Source organism: Rhamphochromis longiceps, linkage group LG14, assembly GCF_057381845.1.
Source record: "Rhamphochromis longiceps isolate RC_006_pf linkage group LG14, R_longiceps_female_GT1.1, whole genome shotgun sequence".
Classification (NCBI taxonomy): domain Eukaryota; kingdom Metazoa; phylum Chordata; class Actinopteri; order Cichliformes; family Cichlidae; genus Rhamphochromis; species Rhamphochromis longiceps.
Window position 1 is genome coordinate 1,050,408 of NC_140570.1, and position 20,063 is coordinate 1,070,470.

At 44.1% G+C, this 20,063-nt stretch overlaps 1 protein-coding gene across 1 annotated transcript in view; it reads right to left on the reverse strand.

Annotated features, from left to right (window-relative positions):
* The window catches only part of a2m1 (alpha-2-macroglobulin 1), a 64,867-nt gene that overhangs the window by 24,803 nt on the left and 20,001 nt on the right, over window positions 1-20,063 (reverse strand). Inside the window, exons 16-25 of the mRNA XM_085380129.1 lie at window positions 19,989-20,063; window positions 17,383-17,470; window positions 11,050-11,191; window positions 9,739-9,964; window positions 8,806-8,932; window positions 4,733-4,854; window positions 3,579-3,630; window positions 1,789-1,872; window positions 1,532-1,708; window positions 783-864 (exon numbers count right to left, since the gene is read on the reverse strand). The exon at window positions 19,989-20,063 is cut by the window's right edge and continues 174 nt beyond it. Of these exons, the coding sequence (XP_085236255.1) occupies window positions 783-864; window positions 1,532-1,708; window positions 1,789-1,872; window positions 3,579-3,630; window positions 4,733-4,854; window positions 8,806-8,932; window positions 9,739-9,964; window positions 11,050-11,191; window positions 17,383-17,470; window positions 19,989-20,063 (1,175 nt within the window). The remainder of the gene's footprint in view (window positions 1-782; window positions 865-1,531; window positions 1,709-1,788; window positions 1,873-3,578; window positions 3,631-4,732; window positions 4,855-8,805; window positions 8,933-9,738; window positions 9,965-11,049; window positions 11,192-17,382; window positions 17,471-19,988) is intronic.

The window sequence follows — 20,063 nt, forward strand, 5'->3', positions numbered from 1 at the left end:
AAGGTCATCAGCATTCAGTCTCTCGGAAGCGCCGCCGTGACGTTCGGTGTACTCCTTTGATTGCCGGAGGAAAAGCCATGAACGCAGAGCTTGAGTAGTTGTTCATCTGATGTGCTGCAGACAAGAGGATGTAGCGGATGGAATGGACCCTGTTTGCACGCAAACGAGAATGAACAGCTTGCAGAACTGGGGGAACCTATATGGATGACAACCGGAAGGAGCGTGTTTGGAGGTGTGGTCCCGCTCCTGAAATTCCGATACATAATCTTGTTGGCTGAAGGCAGCAGAGATCAGAGTTATTTAAATAATCGTTGACTAATCAAAGAAAAATTTGCAGATCATCGACTACCGAAATAAGAGTTGCAGCCCTCAACACAATGCAATATTACATTACATTACATGATTTCATATGTTGAGTACTGCAGTGACATTGTCTTTTTTCTCACTGTAAATTATGTCCTCAAAGTTGAACTTGGTAAATATCTTCTGTCAGACTTGAATGAGGTCAAGTTGGCAATTACATGCAATCTGGTGAGATGAGCCCTCTTGCAGTAGTATTTTAATGCATTTCATAAACCAATATTGCATGACTAAACATACAATATTGTCATGTAAAATACTCTGCTGTGTCAGCTTTTCCCCTCACCAGCCGACACTGTAGGAGAATAACTCTGAAATTCAAAGGCCATCATCCCAATGAACTATTAGCAGCCTGTTGTTGAGTCAGCTGCTGTATCACCATCTACTTCTTATATCTTCATGCTCTCATTCACGTTACTGACCAGGTGTTTCCAGAGGAGTCTGCCTTCCCAAATGCACTGTAGGAACCATCGTCATGCTTGTACGTGAGCTCCCTCTGATATCCTGCAGCACCAACACACAAGAAATCAATAAAAAGGAAAAAAAGAGGATTATTTTTTCACAACACAGAAAATGTGAATCAAGTACATTTGGATTTATTTACCGTACAAAACTCTAGTTTTGGTGCCAAGTTTATTTCAAGTGCAATTTATATCTACAGTCCGGCTATGTTACAGGAGCCCCCCGTCAAATGTGCATACTTACAAGGCTTCACAACCAACACATCTGCAGTTATTGCCATTTAAGTTGACTTATTATTTAACAGCTTGCTGTGTGGACTGGTCTGATCTGATTTGCAAGGATTGCCCCTGAGCTCGACTTGGTGCCCTGTTTTTAAAGATCACACCCTCTTAACTTTGCACTCGTTCTACTCAGCTGCCATAAACAGTTAAAACTAGCTTTAAGATCAGCTGATTCAAATTTTGCAGAGGTAAAATCCACACATGACCGTTATCAGCGCCAATATGCAGAGTTTAGGAATTAGCACGGTGGCTGAGTCCAAGTCAAAGTGGAGTACAGTTTTAAGATAATAGCAGCGACTCTTCCATTTTTACGGTTCTCATCTGATGCATTTTTTAAGGTTTAATTTGATCACCATCATCGTGATCATTCTGCGTGGGGGTGGAGCACGCACATTAAACCTTGTCCTAAGAAAGCCCCAAGTGCTTACCGCTCTCCAGGAAGTGCGTGGCCTTGTCCAGAATATTCTGAGTCAGCTGACCAGTGCTTTTCAGGTAGTTCAGGATGAAGATGTTGGGAGCAAACAGGAGCATGTTCTGCTCCCCGCAACCGTACGGCATGGCCAGGAGCTTGTCCAAGTTCTGGGCTGCCCTGCCCATCAGGTCACCTGCCCAAGCAAACCGAGGAAAAGCTACAGAGATGTTTCACCTGGCAAATTAAAGTTCACTAAACAACAGAATCACTAACCAAGCACAGAAAAGGTCGCTCTAGCAGAACCAGCCACAAACAGCTCGGGCATAAGAAGAGAGACATTCTTCTCCGTGACCCCATCTGGCAACAACAACAACAAAGAAAAGGAAGAAAAAGCTTCTTTAATGAAAGAATTAGCTCAACCTCTTTTCTTGGCTAAAGTTTATCAAACAGAATGATTTTACTGTTAAAACACTGTTATGTACATGAAGCTACAAGCAGTTTGTTTATGTGAAACACAACAAGGCATCGCAGCGCTTTGATTTTGAGACAAGCTCAGCACTACAGATTACACGAGACGGCTCATGTTGGTCATTTAGTTGATCACAGTGAGGAAAGTGCATCTTACAGCGGCTGCTCGACTTCAACTTTAGCTAAAGATCTGCTGCCAGTGGAGAAAATACACAACGAAAACTAGAGATGGACCGATGTGAAGTATCGGTATCGGTGACCTAAATTACTGGATCGGATATCAGAGAGAAATAAAAAAAAAAAAAAAAAAAAAGTAATCCGATCCATTAAATATCAAAAAAGCACCTCACAAAACTTGCGACACGCCGTAACTCGCCTCATAACCGTAGCACGTCGGAGCAGTGTGCGTCACGTGATAGAGCGGCTGTGGCAAGCAAGTGTGTAAGTTCATCTCTGAATGTTTGTGAAGCGTTCCAGCGTTAAGCTTAACAACAGATATATGGAGCGACTGCCTCTCTCTCTCTCTCTCTCTCCTGTTGCTGCTTCAATCATGAAACTGATCAATGATCAGCTGATCGTCTCTCTTGTTTGTTTTTTGGCCCACTTCACACCAGAAAGAGGAAACCAGCAGCTGAACAACAGCAGCACGTTTAACCTTGATAAGCTTAATATTACTGTCTACACCAGGATCTTTTTCTACAGCTGACGGCTGTAACTGTGCAGGGGCGGATCTAGCAAAGTTTAGCCAGGGGGGCCGATAGGGCATGAACAGGGAAAAGGGGGCACAAAGACATACTTTTCTTTCTTATTCTCATTTAAAATGTCGAGCTTTTAATAAATAATTATCTGAATCTTACACCCAAAGTTTTAATCTGATGTAAAATATATAGAAGTCCATTACTGTATATAGTAACTATTAAGTCTAATATACCCTAGTAAGCTATAGTACTTTTTCCATCTGTGCAGTTCTGTTGAAGAAAGATGTTGAATATATTTAATTATTCTTGAAAAAGAATTTATTTCTGTGCATTTTTCTTTTCACACTGCATCAAATTAAAGTTGATTACGTCGATTAAGCATCATGAGGTGGGGGGTGGTTCCCTATTTTTTTTTTGCTGGGAGTTTTAGAGCCCTATTGGTTAGGTTGCTTACTCTTTAAAATACCAGAATAGGGAGGATGGTGGAGGTTTAAGTTTATTAGATTCATCAGTTTTGCTGAACTATGAAATATTTTGGGTGCAGTGCATTTTTTGCATACAGGTGTAACAGAATAGCTTGAGTGTTTGTTTGTTTTTTAACTTGAGTATGAACTTTTACAAAAAGCAGCAAGATATTAAAAACATTTTTTTATTGATTAAAAAACACTATATATCGGATTTATATCTGTATCGGCAGATATCCAAATGTATGATATCGGTATCGGACATAAAAAAGTGGTATCGTGCCATCTCTAACGAAAACACAACGAATTTGGTTTCCTCGCCATGCTGAATAACCATCATGATGCAGGGAAGTGTTATGATGCATGTATGAGGTGTGAATGAAAGGCCCGAGTTGGAGTTCAGAGTTCAGCACTCAGAGTCAGGAGGCCTTACCTGGGGGACAGAGGTGAACGTTGTGACTGACCATCTGTGGGGTTCCTTCGGCCTTGGGAAGAGAGACAGAAGTGAAGACGACCGACTGATTTCATCACTCCAAACAAACTTCTAAACAGCTTAAACATAATAACAGTGAGCTTTGATTTGGTGACATGCTCCAGACATTAGAGTGAACTGGATTATTTGAACTCAATCCCACTGACTTTCCCATTAGCTGAAAGCTGCTAAAGCAGTTTGTTTCAGTCAGAGGACGACCGAGAGGCTGACCGAGACCCAGTATAAACATACCAGTCATGTACTTTGAGAGTGAAGTCAAACTAAAATAAAGATGCTTAAGTGCTCCTATAGAACTACGGCAAACTGCAGATACAGCCGATCATCAGAAAATGCAGACGGGAAGGAGAAGTGGACCGAAACTGAAGTGATAACAGCTGCCCTAACAGAAAGAAAGTGAAGGTCTGTGCGATGCTACAGGTTCCCTCTCTCCATGTCCATCACCACAGTAAAGACCTTTGAAGCTCCTGGTGTGCACTTCTTAACAGGCGCCAACATTGGCTCATTGTCCACCATCTAGAAAAACAGACTTGTTGGGCGTTCTGTCACAGCACCGTGCTGTCTTTAGACTGACCCAGATATCTGCAAAGGCGGACTGGCCGGGTGGCTAGGTGCTTAGTGTTATAGCTGTGGCCATGGGACCAAAACAGAGAAGTGTGGCCCCTGTTTTCATCCATACACTGCACATGTACATATATTTTTAAAAAATGGCTGAGCCAGGTTTGACAGATTTCCATATCTGATGTTCACTCTCCATCAAAGCAGCCGGCGCATCATTAGTTCTAATCTCAGTGCCAGCCTACATCAGATAATGGCTCAGCTGACGTCCTTCCACAAACCCAATTGTCAAATATCACAAATTTGACCTGCTTTAGCCTGGCCTCTGCAAACTGCTTTGCAACCCACCTGCACCTTTTCCTAAAACACGCTGTCAAAAACAACTGGAAATACAGGAAATCTGTGGGCCCCTGTGGCCGAAACCGAAAGATTTTAAAATTCTGACATTATTCTCGCCACAATGTAACTGATCAAAATAATACTGACAACGTCTATCAGCTTAGGACCTGTGAACACCTTAAGTTTGTCATGTCACTGACCTCCACCAGCAGGGTGCGGATCACGGTGTCAGTTCGACCCACGTCGGGGACTGTGGCCACCTCGTTGCCACACAGCGCCTCGGTCTTCAGGGCCTCAGCGCTGACCTTCAGATTGACCTTACCTGTGAGCAAACACACACGGCGTCACTGTGGAACGCCTGTATCGATTATTGCTCCCTTCCCCCGCCGTGCTGTCGTGTTCTGTGTACAGAGGCAAAACCGCCTCCCATCTGCTTCTCAAGCCAACTCATTATCCCCGCTGTGTTTTCCTTCCTCCCCGTTTCCCATCGCATTCGCCCTCATTAATCCCCATTTGTTGCCTTATTATAGCACACGGCTTGTCTCCCACCCCCACCTTCCTTCCATCACAGCCCACAATCCTTCACATGGAGGACAAGTACAGATCGCCCCTTAAGGGAGAGGTTTCTGACTGTTTCGTCAGAGATACTACCTGACTTGTTAGTACAAGTGATTGTCAGCATTCCTCTAAGGGGGAGTTAGAGGAGCGCAATTTGACATTCATCAGAGCCTCATCTCCATCCCTGCTGATGGAGGCTGATATAAATCCTCTGCTTTCAGGACAGGCAGAGCTCCAACAACAGCCGCCCGTCTTCGCTTCCAGCAATGAAGATGCAACAGCCCTCAGTGCCCTCAATACGGATTAATTACCCCGTTGTGTCTCATTTTTCACTCAAAGCATGAGATTGTGTCGGACGAAAGAAACAACATCAGTATTTCATTTTAAAAGCCAAGAAAATTGCATTGTACAGTTAGAGAATTGCCTCTGGTAACGAGGAGCTGGGGAGAGCGGAGCTGTGAGCGGCTGACACCGTGTGACAGTCTTCAAACAGCCGATTAGACCAAAATCAATAAAAGAAAATAAAGTTTTGTTCACTTCTTTTTTCTGGTTTGAATCTGACATGTCCTGTTTAAGCTAAAACTGGTTTAACGAAGACAAAGACACTCAAAGTTGTTTACATTTTCCCTTTAAAGGTGGGAAAACGCCACACAGCATGTGACGCGTAGCGACCGCCTTCCATTTGAATTTCTCCTATAAAACAGAACATGGTTAAAGACGGGAATAAAAGTAAACCAGAAAAATAAAAACTACAGTTTTAAGAAACGAAATGAGGTTAATTTGAATTTAGTGGTAAGAACACACCCCATGGGCGGGGTCATGTTTACCACGCTGTAGCATCCATGCTTCTTTTAACAGCAGTCCATACACATCTGGGAACATCTGCACTTGTGGGAGAGGAATGTTTTCCCAATCTTTTCCCGCACAGGATTGTAGTTGGATTTTTTGGTTCATCCAACAGTCCAGACTCTTCTACTGTTAAGCCACGCTGCTGTAAAGGCTGCACTACACGGTTTAGCATCGTCTTCTGAAATATGGATGCAGCTCTAAAAACTTTTATACTGGTGCTTTTCCTGATGTGGAGGCCGACAGTGCACCTCCATACCATCAGAGCTGCAGGGTGTGGAGCTGGTGGTCCCTGCCTTCTGTAGTCCAGAGGACACAGCATTCCCGTTTCCCCAAAAAATCGAAAACTAATTTTAAACTTTAATAATAATAATAATAATAATAATAATAATAATAGGATGCCACACAAGTATGCTGCTCCCATTGATTTTAGTAAAATGGTCCGTTTGCACTAAAAACACCTAAAATGTTCAAACTGTGTTCTGCTGTTGTGGATTTATGAGATTTGCAAATCACTGCATTCTGTTTTGGTTTCATCTGCAGAACTGTATGAATAGACCACTCTGTATATTCCAGTTCATTACGGCCTGCTTTGGTGATGGATTTGTGCATCTTTTCAGTTAGTTCCCTCTTTTACCTCCATGCCTGCAAATCTCCACATAATGAAAGATGGCTCCTGGTCCGTTTAGTGAGATATTACAATATTCTGCATATAAAGGCCCAGACTGCTGTGAGATGATTGCATGTTTGTATATTAAACAGGTTCATTATCATCCTGCTGACACTCACTTTACATCTGTCGAACGCTGGGGCTCTTTTCTCAGTCACATTAATGGGGATTTAATTCAATTCAATGTTATTTACACAGCACCAAATCACAACAACAGTCGCCACAAGGTGCTTTATATTGTAAGGTCGACCCTACAATAATACATACAGAGAAAAACCCAACAATCATATGACCCCCTATGAACAAGCACTTTGGCGACAGTGGGAAGGAAAAACTCCCTTTTAACAGGAAGAAACCTCCAGCAGAACCAGGCTCAGGGAGGGGCGGGGCCATCTGCTGTGATTGGTTGGGGAGAGAGATTGAATATCATCTTTAACCCAGTCGACTGCACTTTGTGTTGATGTGAAACTACACGTCTGCCGGACCCCAACTCCTTCTTGGGCCCGGACGAATGGTCTGGCCTGGGTGAACTCTCTGTTGCCCTGTCTAACTTCATTGTCTTCGGACTCTATCTGCAGCATCGGAACATTCCTGCTGTACTTTTGATCTGGAATGACTAACCGGTGGTTTTTTGTTGTTTAATGTTTGTTTCTTTTCTCTGTGCTTGGATGTTGAATTTGGTTTCTTTGTCTTGTGTGATTTGATGTAATTTTGAACTTAAAATCTTATAAATAAACATTAAAAAAGAAAAATAAAGAAATAAAGGCCCAGTAAGGAATCCCTTTGTAAGGAATTCTGATGTAGAGGATCATTTGATACAAACAAGAAATATTTCTAGGAACTGTTGAAACATGAAGATCTGCTGCTTGCAATTCTTCCATTTTTCATTTGTTTACATTGGTGGCATACTGAAAATCCACACATGGCTCAAGGTAGATCTGGTGTGAAACTAAACAAATATATTTACAAATCAAACAGAACTGAGCCATGATTATCAACCATAAAAACCAAAACAGGTCCTGCTATGGACCGGCTATCTATCACAAGTTTATGAGGCTCCTGAACTGGATAATAGTGATGGGTCGTTTGCGAACGAAATGGCTCTTAGAGCCGGCTCTTTGACGTGAACGACGCGAGCCGTCACGTGGGTTTTTTTTTTTTTTCTTTCTCTCTCTCGCTCTTCCGCTTCAGTCCACAGCGAGCCTTGTGCTTTACGCTGAGCAGAGGGGGGAGGGGCGGTAGTTACTCAGTAGCACAGGAACAGAGCAGGAGGGAGAGAGAGAGAGAGCAGGGACAACAACATAAGAAAGGTATAGTAATCATCCACAACTATTTTCAGTAGCAGATGATAAAGGATTCAGAAAGTTTATTCATGCAGGTCCATATGACAGAGAATATGCATCTTCTTTTTGTTTTCATATTATAATTTATATTTAATTGTGTTGTGGTTTGTAGTGTTTTGTGTTGTTTCATTTTAAATTTGTTTAAAAAGAAAAAGCTGAAAATTTAAATAGTTAAAAGTTAAAATGTGAATAGTTGGTTTTTGTATTATATGATTTATTTATTACATTTTATGTGGCGTGAATAAATAAAAGTATATTTACGGTGGCCCCCAGAGACAAAGCACATACAAACTTCAAATCACGTACAAAAGACAACAGAAGTGCTCCAGGACACTAGGGCGCAGTGTTGAGCTTTTGTTACCTCGTGGCTACACTAGCCAGCAAGTACCAACGACCGGATTTGGTGTGTGGTAGTAACAGGTAAATGAACTTTTTTTTTAAATTATTTGAAAATTAATGAGTGCCTGTGTATAAATACACAAACAATACACACATGCTTTCAATTGTGTAATTTAAGTGATCTAGTAGCTCTGCTTTGGAAGTTCAGTTCATGCTAGAAATGTGTTTTGGAGTTTGTACGTGTTTTGTCTCTAGGGGTCACCGTATATATTTATATATAAACATATATAAATAAAACCACTTTTTTTACGTTAGTAATTCCTTTTGTGCATAATTTTATATTATTGTTATTAATAATTTAATTAAAGCAACAAAACAACCTGAAGAGCCGGTTCGGAGCCGAAAGAGCCGGCTCTTTTTAGTGAGCCGAACCGAAAGAGCCGGATCTCTAAAAAGAGCCGGAAATCCCATCACTACTGGATAATAAGCACTTAAGAAAAAGGGAAGAATGGAATACCTAGGGTAGTCGGAGTTACAATCCACGAGAAGGTCCTGCTCTCCTCTCCACAAAGACACACGCTGTAAATGCAGCCATCACAGTTTCTGAAGGTGTGCTGGTCAGAGGCAGCCAGTGTTACCTGAACCTACAGCCAGAAACCAAACACAGAACACACGAATGCAACAAACTGGTGCAGTAACGCATCACACTGAGGACTGATTAAATATGTGCTCGTGAGATCGTCTGTTCTCCCAGCCATCATTTTGGGTTGCAGCTTTCTTCAGAACCACTCATCCACACAGCACGAGTTAGTGACGCATTTGTCACACAAAACAAAAACTACAAAGTAATAAGTCTTGATGCATGCTCAATCATCCAGGTAAGTAAATCCCCAAAAGTTGATTTTGTTACACTGAAAACGCTACATCGGATGCAAAGTATCCATCCATCCATTCACTTCCGCTTCTCCTTTTCAGGGGCACTGGAGCCTATCCCAGCTGTCATAGGGCGAGAGGCGGGGTACACCCTGGACAGGTCGCCAGTCTGTCGCAGGGCCAACACACAGGGACAGACAACCATTCACACTCACATTCACTCCCACATTTACACCTAGTGGCAATTTGGATTATCCAATTAACCTATCCCCACAAGCTGCATGTCTTTGGACGGTGGGAGGAAGCCGGAGTACCCGGAGGGAACCCACGCAAACACGGGGAGAACATGCAAACTCCACTGATGGTGGAATTGAACTCAGGACCTTCTTGCTGTGCGGCAACAGTGCTAACCACCGTGCCCGGATGCAAAGTAATACAATGAAATTTCAAAAAGAAAACAAAAACATATCCAAGCATTTTCACAAATGTTTTCCACAATCTGACAGGTGTCGTCTTACTTGTGGATGCCCTTAAGTACAAAGGATCTGTAAGAAGCAGATGTGGTTGTTTTTTTTACCATAATGCACTTTGAGAGATAATTGAAGACGGTGGCTTTGAGGGTGAACACCTCTCCTCGGATGACAGAGTATGGCAAGGTGAGACTGACAAAGAACGGCTGGAACACAGTAAGTCCGGTGTTGGGAGCCACACCAAAGCCCACAGAGGATACGCAGAATGCTCCGGCTGCCCATTTAGTGATGGTGTCAGGGGTCGTCTTCTCCATGCTCACCAACCCACTATCTCTGTTTGAACAGACAGCCAGACGTGACATTTAAAGTTCAGGTACTATGGCATTTTTCCCCAAATACACTGATCAAGCAGAGCATTGTGACCACCTGCCTACTACGAAGCAGCCCTGACGTGTCGAGGCCTGGACTCCACCAGACCCCTGAAGGTGTGCTGTGGTATTTGGCACCAAGTCAGCAACAGATCATTTAATCCTGCAAGTTGTGAGGCATGGCCTCCACAGATCAGACTTGTCCAGCACGTCCCACATGGGGGGCTATCCTTCTGACAGAGGCCATCAGGGATTACAGTTTCCATCAAAGGGTGTACATGGTCTGCAACAATGCTTAAGTAGGTGCTACATGTCAAAGTAACATTCACAGGGATGGTAGGGCCCAAGGTTTCCCAGTGGAAACCTGCCGGCTTGCCTTCTACCCATCGTGCATCCTAGTGCCAGATGTTCCCCAGATAAGAGACCTGGGCATCCACGTGACGTAAGACGTGATTTCTCACACCCGGCCACCTTTCATTGCTCCGTGGTTCAGCTCTGATGATGGAACACAGGGCCGGTCTTTATTCCCCACGTGCATCAATGGGTCTCTGTGACCGTGTCGCTGGTTCACCACTGCTCCTTCCTTGGACCACTTTTGATAGATAGCGACCCCACAGACTGGGAACACCGCACAAAATGCTCACTTGCTCCTTAATATATCCCACCCACTAACAGGTGCCATGATGAAGAGATAATCAGTGTTATTCACTCCACCTGTCAGTGGTCACAATGTTATGCCTGATGAGTCTATATTTATATATACTTACACTGATGAATTCAAGTGTCTACTCAAATTCATTTGAATTTCATACACGATAAGCTGTGTTTTGACTTTAAGATGTGGAACATAAGGGAAAGCAGCAGCCTCTGTTCAGTAAATATCACTGACATAAGCGTTTGTCATTAATATCTGCTAACGAATACAACTAATTCTGTTATTTGGACTGCAATGAGCATCCATGTTATTCACATTTGATTACCTAAAAACAGTTTCAGTGTCATAAAAAAATACAGTGCTGTGATTCTTTTCATAAGATATGTTAATCTTACCCCACAGTAACGAGGTCCCAGATCCAGGTCTCAGGGAAGAACGTTCTGATAGTCTCCTTTTTGCTGTCCACTTTAGACATCTGCGTGGTAAGTATAGGTTCAGGCATCATGTTGAAGGCCAAGGGGATCGGTGAGTCCTGCCCTGAGAGCATTTAAATGGGGAGGGAAAAATGGGGAGGCTTTGTTTCCTTCCTTATTTTTTTTTAAATAAACCAAAAGTTATAATAATTGTGTTACTTCCAAATGCTTGCTCGAAAATCCAGGTAAGGAAACCCCAGAAAGTTGAGTCTGTACATTTAGACGCAGCATTTTTAGTGGGAGAAACTTTTTAGCATCCCAGGAGTGACTTGGATAATGATGGAAATGTTAAATCTACTGGAAATGCGGCATCCTGATGTACAGAATAAACTTTCTGGGGAAACCACTGAGCTCATTTCAGCTTCCTGCACTTAATACATAACAACAGCTCGGAAAAACTACAAAGAAATTGGAAAAAGGGATAAAAGGTACACTTAGTGTTTTATGCATTCAGCTAATATTTCTCCACTAATTAAAAATGTACTTTTTTAACAATTAACAAATTCTTGGATTTAAAAACACACAAAAAAAATCTTACACTCTCTCAAAAAACAACTAAAGCTATGCTAAGCTAGACTTTCCAAAATGGGCTTTCAGCTTAATATATAGATGCCAACTGAAGTCAATACCGGGATAGGCTGTACTTTCTATTACCATCACCACCAAATGGTAAAGTCAGTGTAGCATCCCAACTGCCCTGAGCGCAGCAGAGGAACAGGAAATGCTAATAGGGAGGAAAAGGAAATAAAGATAATAATGTGGAAGGACAGGTATGGCGGTGAATGTGAAAGAAAACAATGGAAGCATCTGGAAAGTGACCCATATTTACCATCAGCATAAAGTCCCTGAACTAAGTTATTTTCTTTCCTCATTTATAAAAAAAAAAAAAACTGATAACCTCCCCTCCATGAATTGTTACCTTGGAGGGGTTTGTGTGTCCAGGGATCCCAGGGGCCATGTTGTCAGGAGGCTTTTGTGTAAATGTCAACTTGGTCCTGGTCTGGTGGCTAGGCTTAGTCCATGAGGCCCGGACGGCACAGCCCGAAAAAGGGACCATCCTCCTGTAGGCCCACCACCTACATGAGGCGAGGTAGGGGTTGGGTGCAATGTGTGTCAGGCAGCAGCCAGGCCCTAGCAGACTGATCCCCGACTTCTAAAACTAGTGATCGGGACATAGAATGTCACCTCCCTGGTGGCCTCAGCTCAACCACGGCTTGTGCTCTGGAACCAGTCTCCTGGAGAGGGGCTGGACTCCATCTCAGTCTGGAGTTGCCACCTAGACGTATAGTGAGGGTGCGCTGGGAACACCTGGTCCACGAGATCTTCAACTCACACTTCCAGCAGAGCTTCAACAGCATTCCAAGGGAGACTGTGGAAATTGAGTCCGAAATAACTATGTTCAGCACCTCCATTGCTAAAGCCGCTGCACTGAGCCACGGCCGCAAGGTGGTTGGTGCCTGTCGTGATGGAAACCCCGAACCAAATGGTGGACACCAGAGGTGAAGGGAGCCACCAGGCTGAAGGAGGAGTCCTATCGGGCTTGGTTAGCCCGTGGGACTTCAGAAGCAGGTAATAAGTATCAGCAGTAAGTACCAACACTGGCTGAAGCAAAAACTTGGGTGTGGGTGGAGTTTGGAGAGGCCATGGATAAAGACTTTCGGACTGCCTTTCAGACTGAGATTCTGCCAAATTGTCAGGTGACTTAGGAGGGGAAAGCTGTGCTCTACCTGCACTGTGTATAGTGAGGGTGAAGCGCTGCTGACTTCGACTGAGAACAATGTCAGGATGTGGAAGGAATAATTCAAGGACCTCCCTAATCCCACTGGCACATCATCCGCGGAGGAAGCAGGGTGGGGGGACGAGAGGGGCGACTCTTATATCTCTGGGGGTGAGGTCACTAAGGCAGTTAAACAACTCCTTGGCTGGCCCCTCGGGTGGATAAGGTTTTGCCCTGAGTTCCTGAAGGCTCTGAAGGCCCTCCGTAAAGCTAGAACATCTTACTATTCATCACTGATTGAAGAAAATACCCAGGTTTCTCTTCAGCTCTGTAGCCAGGCTGACAAACAGTCAGAGCTCTGTTGAGCCAACCATCCCTTTAACGTTAACTAGTAATGACTTCATGAATTTCTTAAATAAAATTTTAACCATTAGTGAAAAAAAATACTCGTAATCATCTCACAGATATGGCATTATGTACAGCTACTTTCAGTACCATTGTTATTTATTTAGAGTCCTTTTCTCCAGATAAAGCCTTCTGTGTTATGTAATGTTTCTATCTCTAATAATTAGCTATCTACTACAGGTCTTTAAGCTGTAATTAAATAAAATTGAATTAAACCATTAAATAAACCACTACTTGAAAAGCCAGCTGTCTTAGCTAATTATACGCAGATCTCCAACCTTGCTTTTTATCTCAAAAATTCTTGAAAATTCTTGAAAAATTCTTGAAAGAAGAAATTCAGAGGTGGGCACCTCTCAATTTTAAATACATGTAGGCATTGAGGGTTTTCAGGAGGGGCCGTGCCGTTACCTATTGCTTTCTGGCAGGAAGCACCATGCCCTCCCGTGTTTTAAATGCACTTTAGAACAGCATGCAGCAACACCTCATATGAGTGGGCGGAGGGAGGTATGGGGTCTTCACACACCCCCATTCTCTGTTAGCCATTGGGGCGGGGGGCTGGGAGGAGGAGTTGGCCGTCTGGTTGGGGTCTGGGATGCGGGGCCTTCGGGGACGGTCTGCCTGTCTCCACCCCAGGGAAAAGGGTAGCATCTCCTGGGTTACACTGCTATGGAGATGACACCCAGCTCTATCTGTCCATGATGCCAGATAACACAGTTAAACTGCAGGAATGTCTTAAAGACATATAGACCTGGATGACCTCTAATTTTCTGCTTCTAAATTCAGCTAAAACTTTATTGTATTTGACCCTAAAAATCTTAGAAATATGGTATCTAACTTTCTCTGGATGGCTTTACCTTAGCCTCCAGTAACATTATGAGGAACCCTTGAGTCATTTTCAGTCAGGAGCGGAGGCCACCTCTGGGGACGAGTGGGATGACTCTTCTATCTCTGGGGGAGAATTCACTGAGGCCGTTAAACAGCTCTTTGGTGGCAGGCCGCCTGGGGTGGATGAGGTTTGAGTTCCTGAAGGCTCTGGACGTTTTAGGACTGTCTTGTTCGACATGTCTCTATAATGTTGCGTGGAGATCAGGGGCCTACCTCTGGAATGGCAATGGTGGTTCTCATCTTCAAGGAGGATGGATGTGTTCCAACTACAAGGGAATCACACTCCTCAGCCTCCCTGGGAAAGTCTATGCCAGGGTGCTGGAAAGGAGAGTCCATTCGTTAGTCAAATCTCGGACACAGGAAGAAATATGCGGTTTTCGTCCTGGTGGTGGAACACTGGACCAGCTCTTTACCCACTCGACAATACTTGAATGGGAGTTTGCCCAACCAGTCTACATGCAATTTGTGGACTTGGAAAAGGCATTCGACCGTGTCCCTCGGAGTGTCCTGTGGGAGCTGCTCCGGGACTATGGGGTGTCTGGCCCATTGCTACGGGTCATTCAATCCTTATACAACCGTTGCAGGAGCTTTGTCCGCATAGCCAGCAATAAGTCAGACTTGTTTCTGGTGCGTGATGGGCTCCACCAGGGCTGCCCTTTGTCACAGATTCTGTTCATAAATTTTATAGACAGAATCTCTAAGTGTAGCCAAGTGGTGGAAGGCTTTCACTTAGGTGGTCTCAGAATCTCATCTTTGCTTTTTGCAGATGATGTGGTTCTGTTGGCTTCATCGGGTGATGGCCTCCAGCTCGCACTGGAACAGTTCGCAACCAAATGTGAAGTGGTGGGAATGAGAATCAGCACCTCCAAATCTGAAGCCATGGTCCTCACCCGGAAAAGGGTGGAGTGCCCACTCTGGGTCAGGGATAAGTTCCTGCCCCAGGTGGAGAAGTTCAAGTATCTCGGGGTCTTGTTCACAACTGATGGAAGAAGAGAGCGGGAGATTGACAGATGATGCTGTGTAGTGATGCAGAAGGATACCGTGAGGAGTTTGTCCATCTGGGAGGAGCTCACAGTACAGCTGCTGCTCCTCCATACTGAAAGAAGCCAGTTGAGGTGGTTTGGGCATCTGACAAGGATGCCTCCTGGGCACCTCCTGGGCGAGGTGTTCCGGGCATGTCCCATCAGAAGGAGGCAGACCCAGGACATGCCGGACGGATTATACTTCTTGGCTGGCCTGGGAACACCAGCCTCCTCCAGCTTGCCGAGGGGACAAGCTGAAAGGAGGCGGGGGAGAGAGAGGTCTAGGCTTCTCTGCTTAGGCTGCCATCCCCTTGACCCAGCCCCGTATAAGGGGAAGAAGATGAATTGATGGATGGATAACTGATAACCTCGTTACTGAAACTAGACAAGCTACCCACCCTTAGAGAGGGAAAAGAGTAAACAGTAAGTAAACAGGATTCTGAGTTCATCCAATTCTCAAGAGAAGACAGCAACAAGGACAATTTCATGGTTGGATACAGGAGTCTAAGTTGTATCACAACCACTTTTGCACATTTTTCAGGATATCAGTGTCAGTTTGAACCCTTTTTTGGCAGAGTTGAGACCACATATGTGGAGGCAGAGAAATCGAGGCGAGGGAGCCGGAGCAACATGTAGCTATACGTCTGAGGTAACTTTTTGCCAAATGCAGTGGTCTGATTGGTCAGATCTGTTTATTCGCATGTGAAAACTTAGAAAAAAATAATTCAGTTTGAAAAAAATAAATACCACAAATTCATCCAGTGAAATTATGTGGTGGGTTTGAACGGCTGTATTAAGGATATCCGAGTCCAGAAAAAAAATTTCAGGATATATTTTCATGGATTTTACGCATCCGGTGTGATATGAGTGACTATGAGTGTAAAATAGGGCTGTGCACAAATAGCCAACTAATTCTCACTGCTGTCACTAGGTGATACCAGACTTATTAATCATTTAACCTGATTGTTACAATTTAAATTGATGCCCACGCCGGTAAATTACTGTGTCCTAAATGTTGTGTAGCCATCTGCCTTTAGATGACACATTGTTGTCGAGATGCACCATAGATTAAATCTGTTAATCTATGGTAAGAATTTGATAAATGATTTTTAAATGCCTTTGTTATTATTTTTTGACATTTTCCATTAAACATTTCTCAAATCTAACTGATTACCTGAGTGTTTTTTAGTTTTACACTAGTCAGTTAGTCTATTTTTTTTTCCTTATTTAGCTGACAGGAATAGTAATAGTTTAAATGCTAATGTTAGCCTTGTAGCAATGGTAAATGGCCTGCATTTGTATAGCGCTTTACTTAGTCCCTAAGGACCCCAAAGCGCTTTACACTACATTCAGTCATCCACCCATTCACACACACATTCACACACTGGTGATGGCAGCTACATTGTAGCCACAGCCGCCCTGGGGCGCACTGACAGAGGCGAGGCTGCCGGACACTGGCGCCACCGGGCCCTCTGACCACCACCAGTAGGCAAACATGGGGTTAGCATCTTGGCCAAGGATATCTGGCATGCAGTCAGGAGGCAGCCTGGGATCGAACCACCGACCTTCTGGTTAGTGGCTGACCTGCTCTGCCACCTGAGCTACAGCCACCCCTTTATAAGCCATTGCTTCCTTTATAAGCAATGGCTTATGAAGGAAGCCAAATGTTTAAAGTTACTGGTATTGCTAACATGTTTGCCAATTTTTTGCTGATGCATTCCACAAAACATACATACAGACATAAAACTGCTGTGGCTGTACTGCCTGTAACTCCTAGCTTCATATCTAGCCATCTCATTCTATCTAGGAAACTGCTATATTAGGGATCTCAGACCATAGACCATGTTAGTAAAGTAAGGAGCTTTGAAGACATGAACAGTATAACTGATTGAGTTTGATTAGTCAGACTGCATTTGTCATACTCGGACAAAGAACAGAACCCATTAAAGAAAGCAAGCCAGAAATGGTGGCGATTCCATTTAAATGTTCATTTTCTATTTTATCTAGGGATTGAGAGTAACGAAGTTTCTATTCTCTGTATGTCCTGTACATGTGGCAGAATTGACAATAAAGTTGACTTTGACTTTGACTTTGAAAAGAAGAGATTCACTTACTATTTTTGCAAGTGTAAATAAATCTTACAGTTACACAAGTTGTAAAAACAACAGTTCTTCCTAAGGTTGTATCAATGGGCATTGGAGTCAACAGAGAATAGCAGTGACCTACTATCTTCTACACTGAAATAGAAGCTCAGTTCGTCGCAGTTGTAAGGTTTCTTCACATCAGAGTTCGTCATAATTTTGAGTCCAATTTCCTAGAAGTGGAGAAAGAGAAAAACAAGTCATAGTAAAACCATAGATTGTTTCTTGTTTTTTGCTGTCATAAGTAGTAAACAAAATAAAACAACATTGGCATAACAACTATGCTATTTGTTTATTTATTTTTAAATACAAGGACAAAGACACAAAAGAGGATTTGGAGATAGATGGAGAGCAGAGAAAGAATTTCATCGTACAGAGAAATGCAGAGACTGTTACTGCCTACATCAACAAGTGTATTGAGGATGTAACAGTCACGAAAACCATAACTGTCCGGGCCAATCAAAAACCATGGATGACAGGAGAGGTCTACAGGCTGCTGAAAGCTCGGAATGTTGCCTTCAGAGATGGAGACGAGGCGAGCCTGAGGACAGCTAGGGCCAACCTTTCCCGTGGCATCAGAGAGGCTAAGAGACAGTACTCCAGGAAAATATCTCATCACTTCAAAGACAGCAGAGACTCACGGAGCCTGTGGCGGGGCATTCAGACCATCACAGATTACAAGCCCCCACCACAGACCTGTGATAGCACTATCCCCCTGCTGAACGAGCTGAACACTTTCTTTGCTCGCTTTGAAGTCCGAAACAGCACCACTGCACAGAAGACCCCACCCCCTCCTGGTGACCAGGTGATGACTCTGTCCCCGGACAGCGTGAGGAGATCCCTCAGCAGGATCAATGCACGTAAAGCTCCGGGTCCTGACAACATTCCTGGTCGTGTACTGAGAGACTGTGCAGTGGAACTCACTGATGTCTTCACAGACATCTTCAACATATCACTCATCCAGGCTGTCGTCCCCACATGTTTTAAAGCCACCACAATCATTCCGGTTCCAAAAAAGTCATCTCCCTCCTGCTTTAATGACTACCGTCCTGTTGCACTTACTCCCATCCTGATGAAGTGCTTCGAACGACTAGTCATGCAACACATCAAGACTGTCCTGCCCCCCTCCCTGGATCCCTTCCAGTTCGCGTATCGGCCCAACCGCTCAACCGATGATGCCATCTCCACTGCACTCCACTCAGCACTCACACACCTGGACAAAAAAGACTCATATGTTCGAATGCTGTTCATAGATTCCAGTTCAGCATTCAACACTATAATCCCCCAACAGCTCACTCAAAAACTGGTCCAGCTGGGGCTCAACACCTCACTGTGCAACTGGCTGTTGGATTTCCTCACCGGAAGACCTCAAGCAGTACGGGTCGGCAGTAATACATCCAGCACCATCATTTTAAACACGGGGGCCCCGCAGGGATGTGTGCTGAGCCCCCTCCTCTTCACTCTGCTGACCCATGACTGCACTCCATCACACAGCTCCAACCTCTTCATCAAGTTTGCGGACGACACAACGGTGGTGGGTCTCATTAGCAACAGGGATGAGACCGACTACAGAAGTGAGGTGAGACGCCTGGCCACGTGGTGTGCTGACAACAATCTCTCTCTGAATGTGGAGAAGACGAAGGAGATTGTTGTGGACTTCAGGAGAATGCACACCCAACATGCTCCTCTGACCATTGACGGAGCGTCTGTGGAGAGAGTGAGCAGCACCAAGTTCTTGGGTGTGCACATCACAGAGGATCTCTCCTGGACGTACAACACCACAGCACTGGCCAAGAAATCACAGCAGCGTCTCTTCTTTCTCCGCAAACTAAGAAGAGCAGGAGCTCCAGCCCCCATCATGTACACTTTCTACAGAGGCACCATCGAGAGCATCCTGTCGAGCTGCATCACTGTGTGGTTTGGAGCCTGCAATGCGTCCTGTCATAGAACCCTCCAACGCATAGTGAGAGCTGCAGAGAGGATCATTGGTGTCTCTCTCCCCTCCCTCCAGGACATTTACAGCACCCGTCTCACTAAAAAAGCCCTTTGCATGGCGGCTGATCCCACGCACCCAATGCAAAGCTTCTTCAAGCTGCTGCCGTCAGGGAGGAGACTGCGGAGTCTCCAGGCCAGGACCAGCAGACTGAAGGACAGCTTCATCCATCTCACTGAACTCTGTCACTCACACACACACACACACACACACACACACACACACACACACACACACACACACACACACACACACACACACCAGTCACTTTGTGGAGCATTGGACTGCCATTACCTCATAAGACTTTGTTGTTACACTATCTCTTACCGCATACTACTAAATCTCCATTTGCACTATTTGCCTATTTGCACTACTCTGCCTCCTTACTTGAATATTGTATATTGCATAGCTTTTTTTTTGTTATACGTAAAATTGTATTGTATTTATTTAAATTTTTACTTTTTAATTATTTTATTTGCATTTTTTTAAATCACTAGGGTTTGAGAGTAACGCAATTTCTATTCTCTGTATGTCCTGTACATGTGGCAGAATTGACAAATAAAGTTGACTTGACTTGACTTTTCTTTGTACACATCACAACAAACGCTTTGAATCTTGAATCATGTCTTCTGCAGCTAATAGGAGACATTACTGTGTAGTTTCAGTCAGACATCAGATTAGATGAACAAATGTTTTACTTTAAAGATGCTGTAGACGTCATTCTTCTGACTGCCTGGTCCATAGTAGATCGAGCGCGTTTCTCGCCGTGCTCC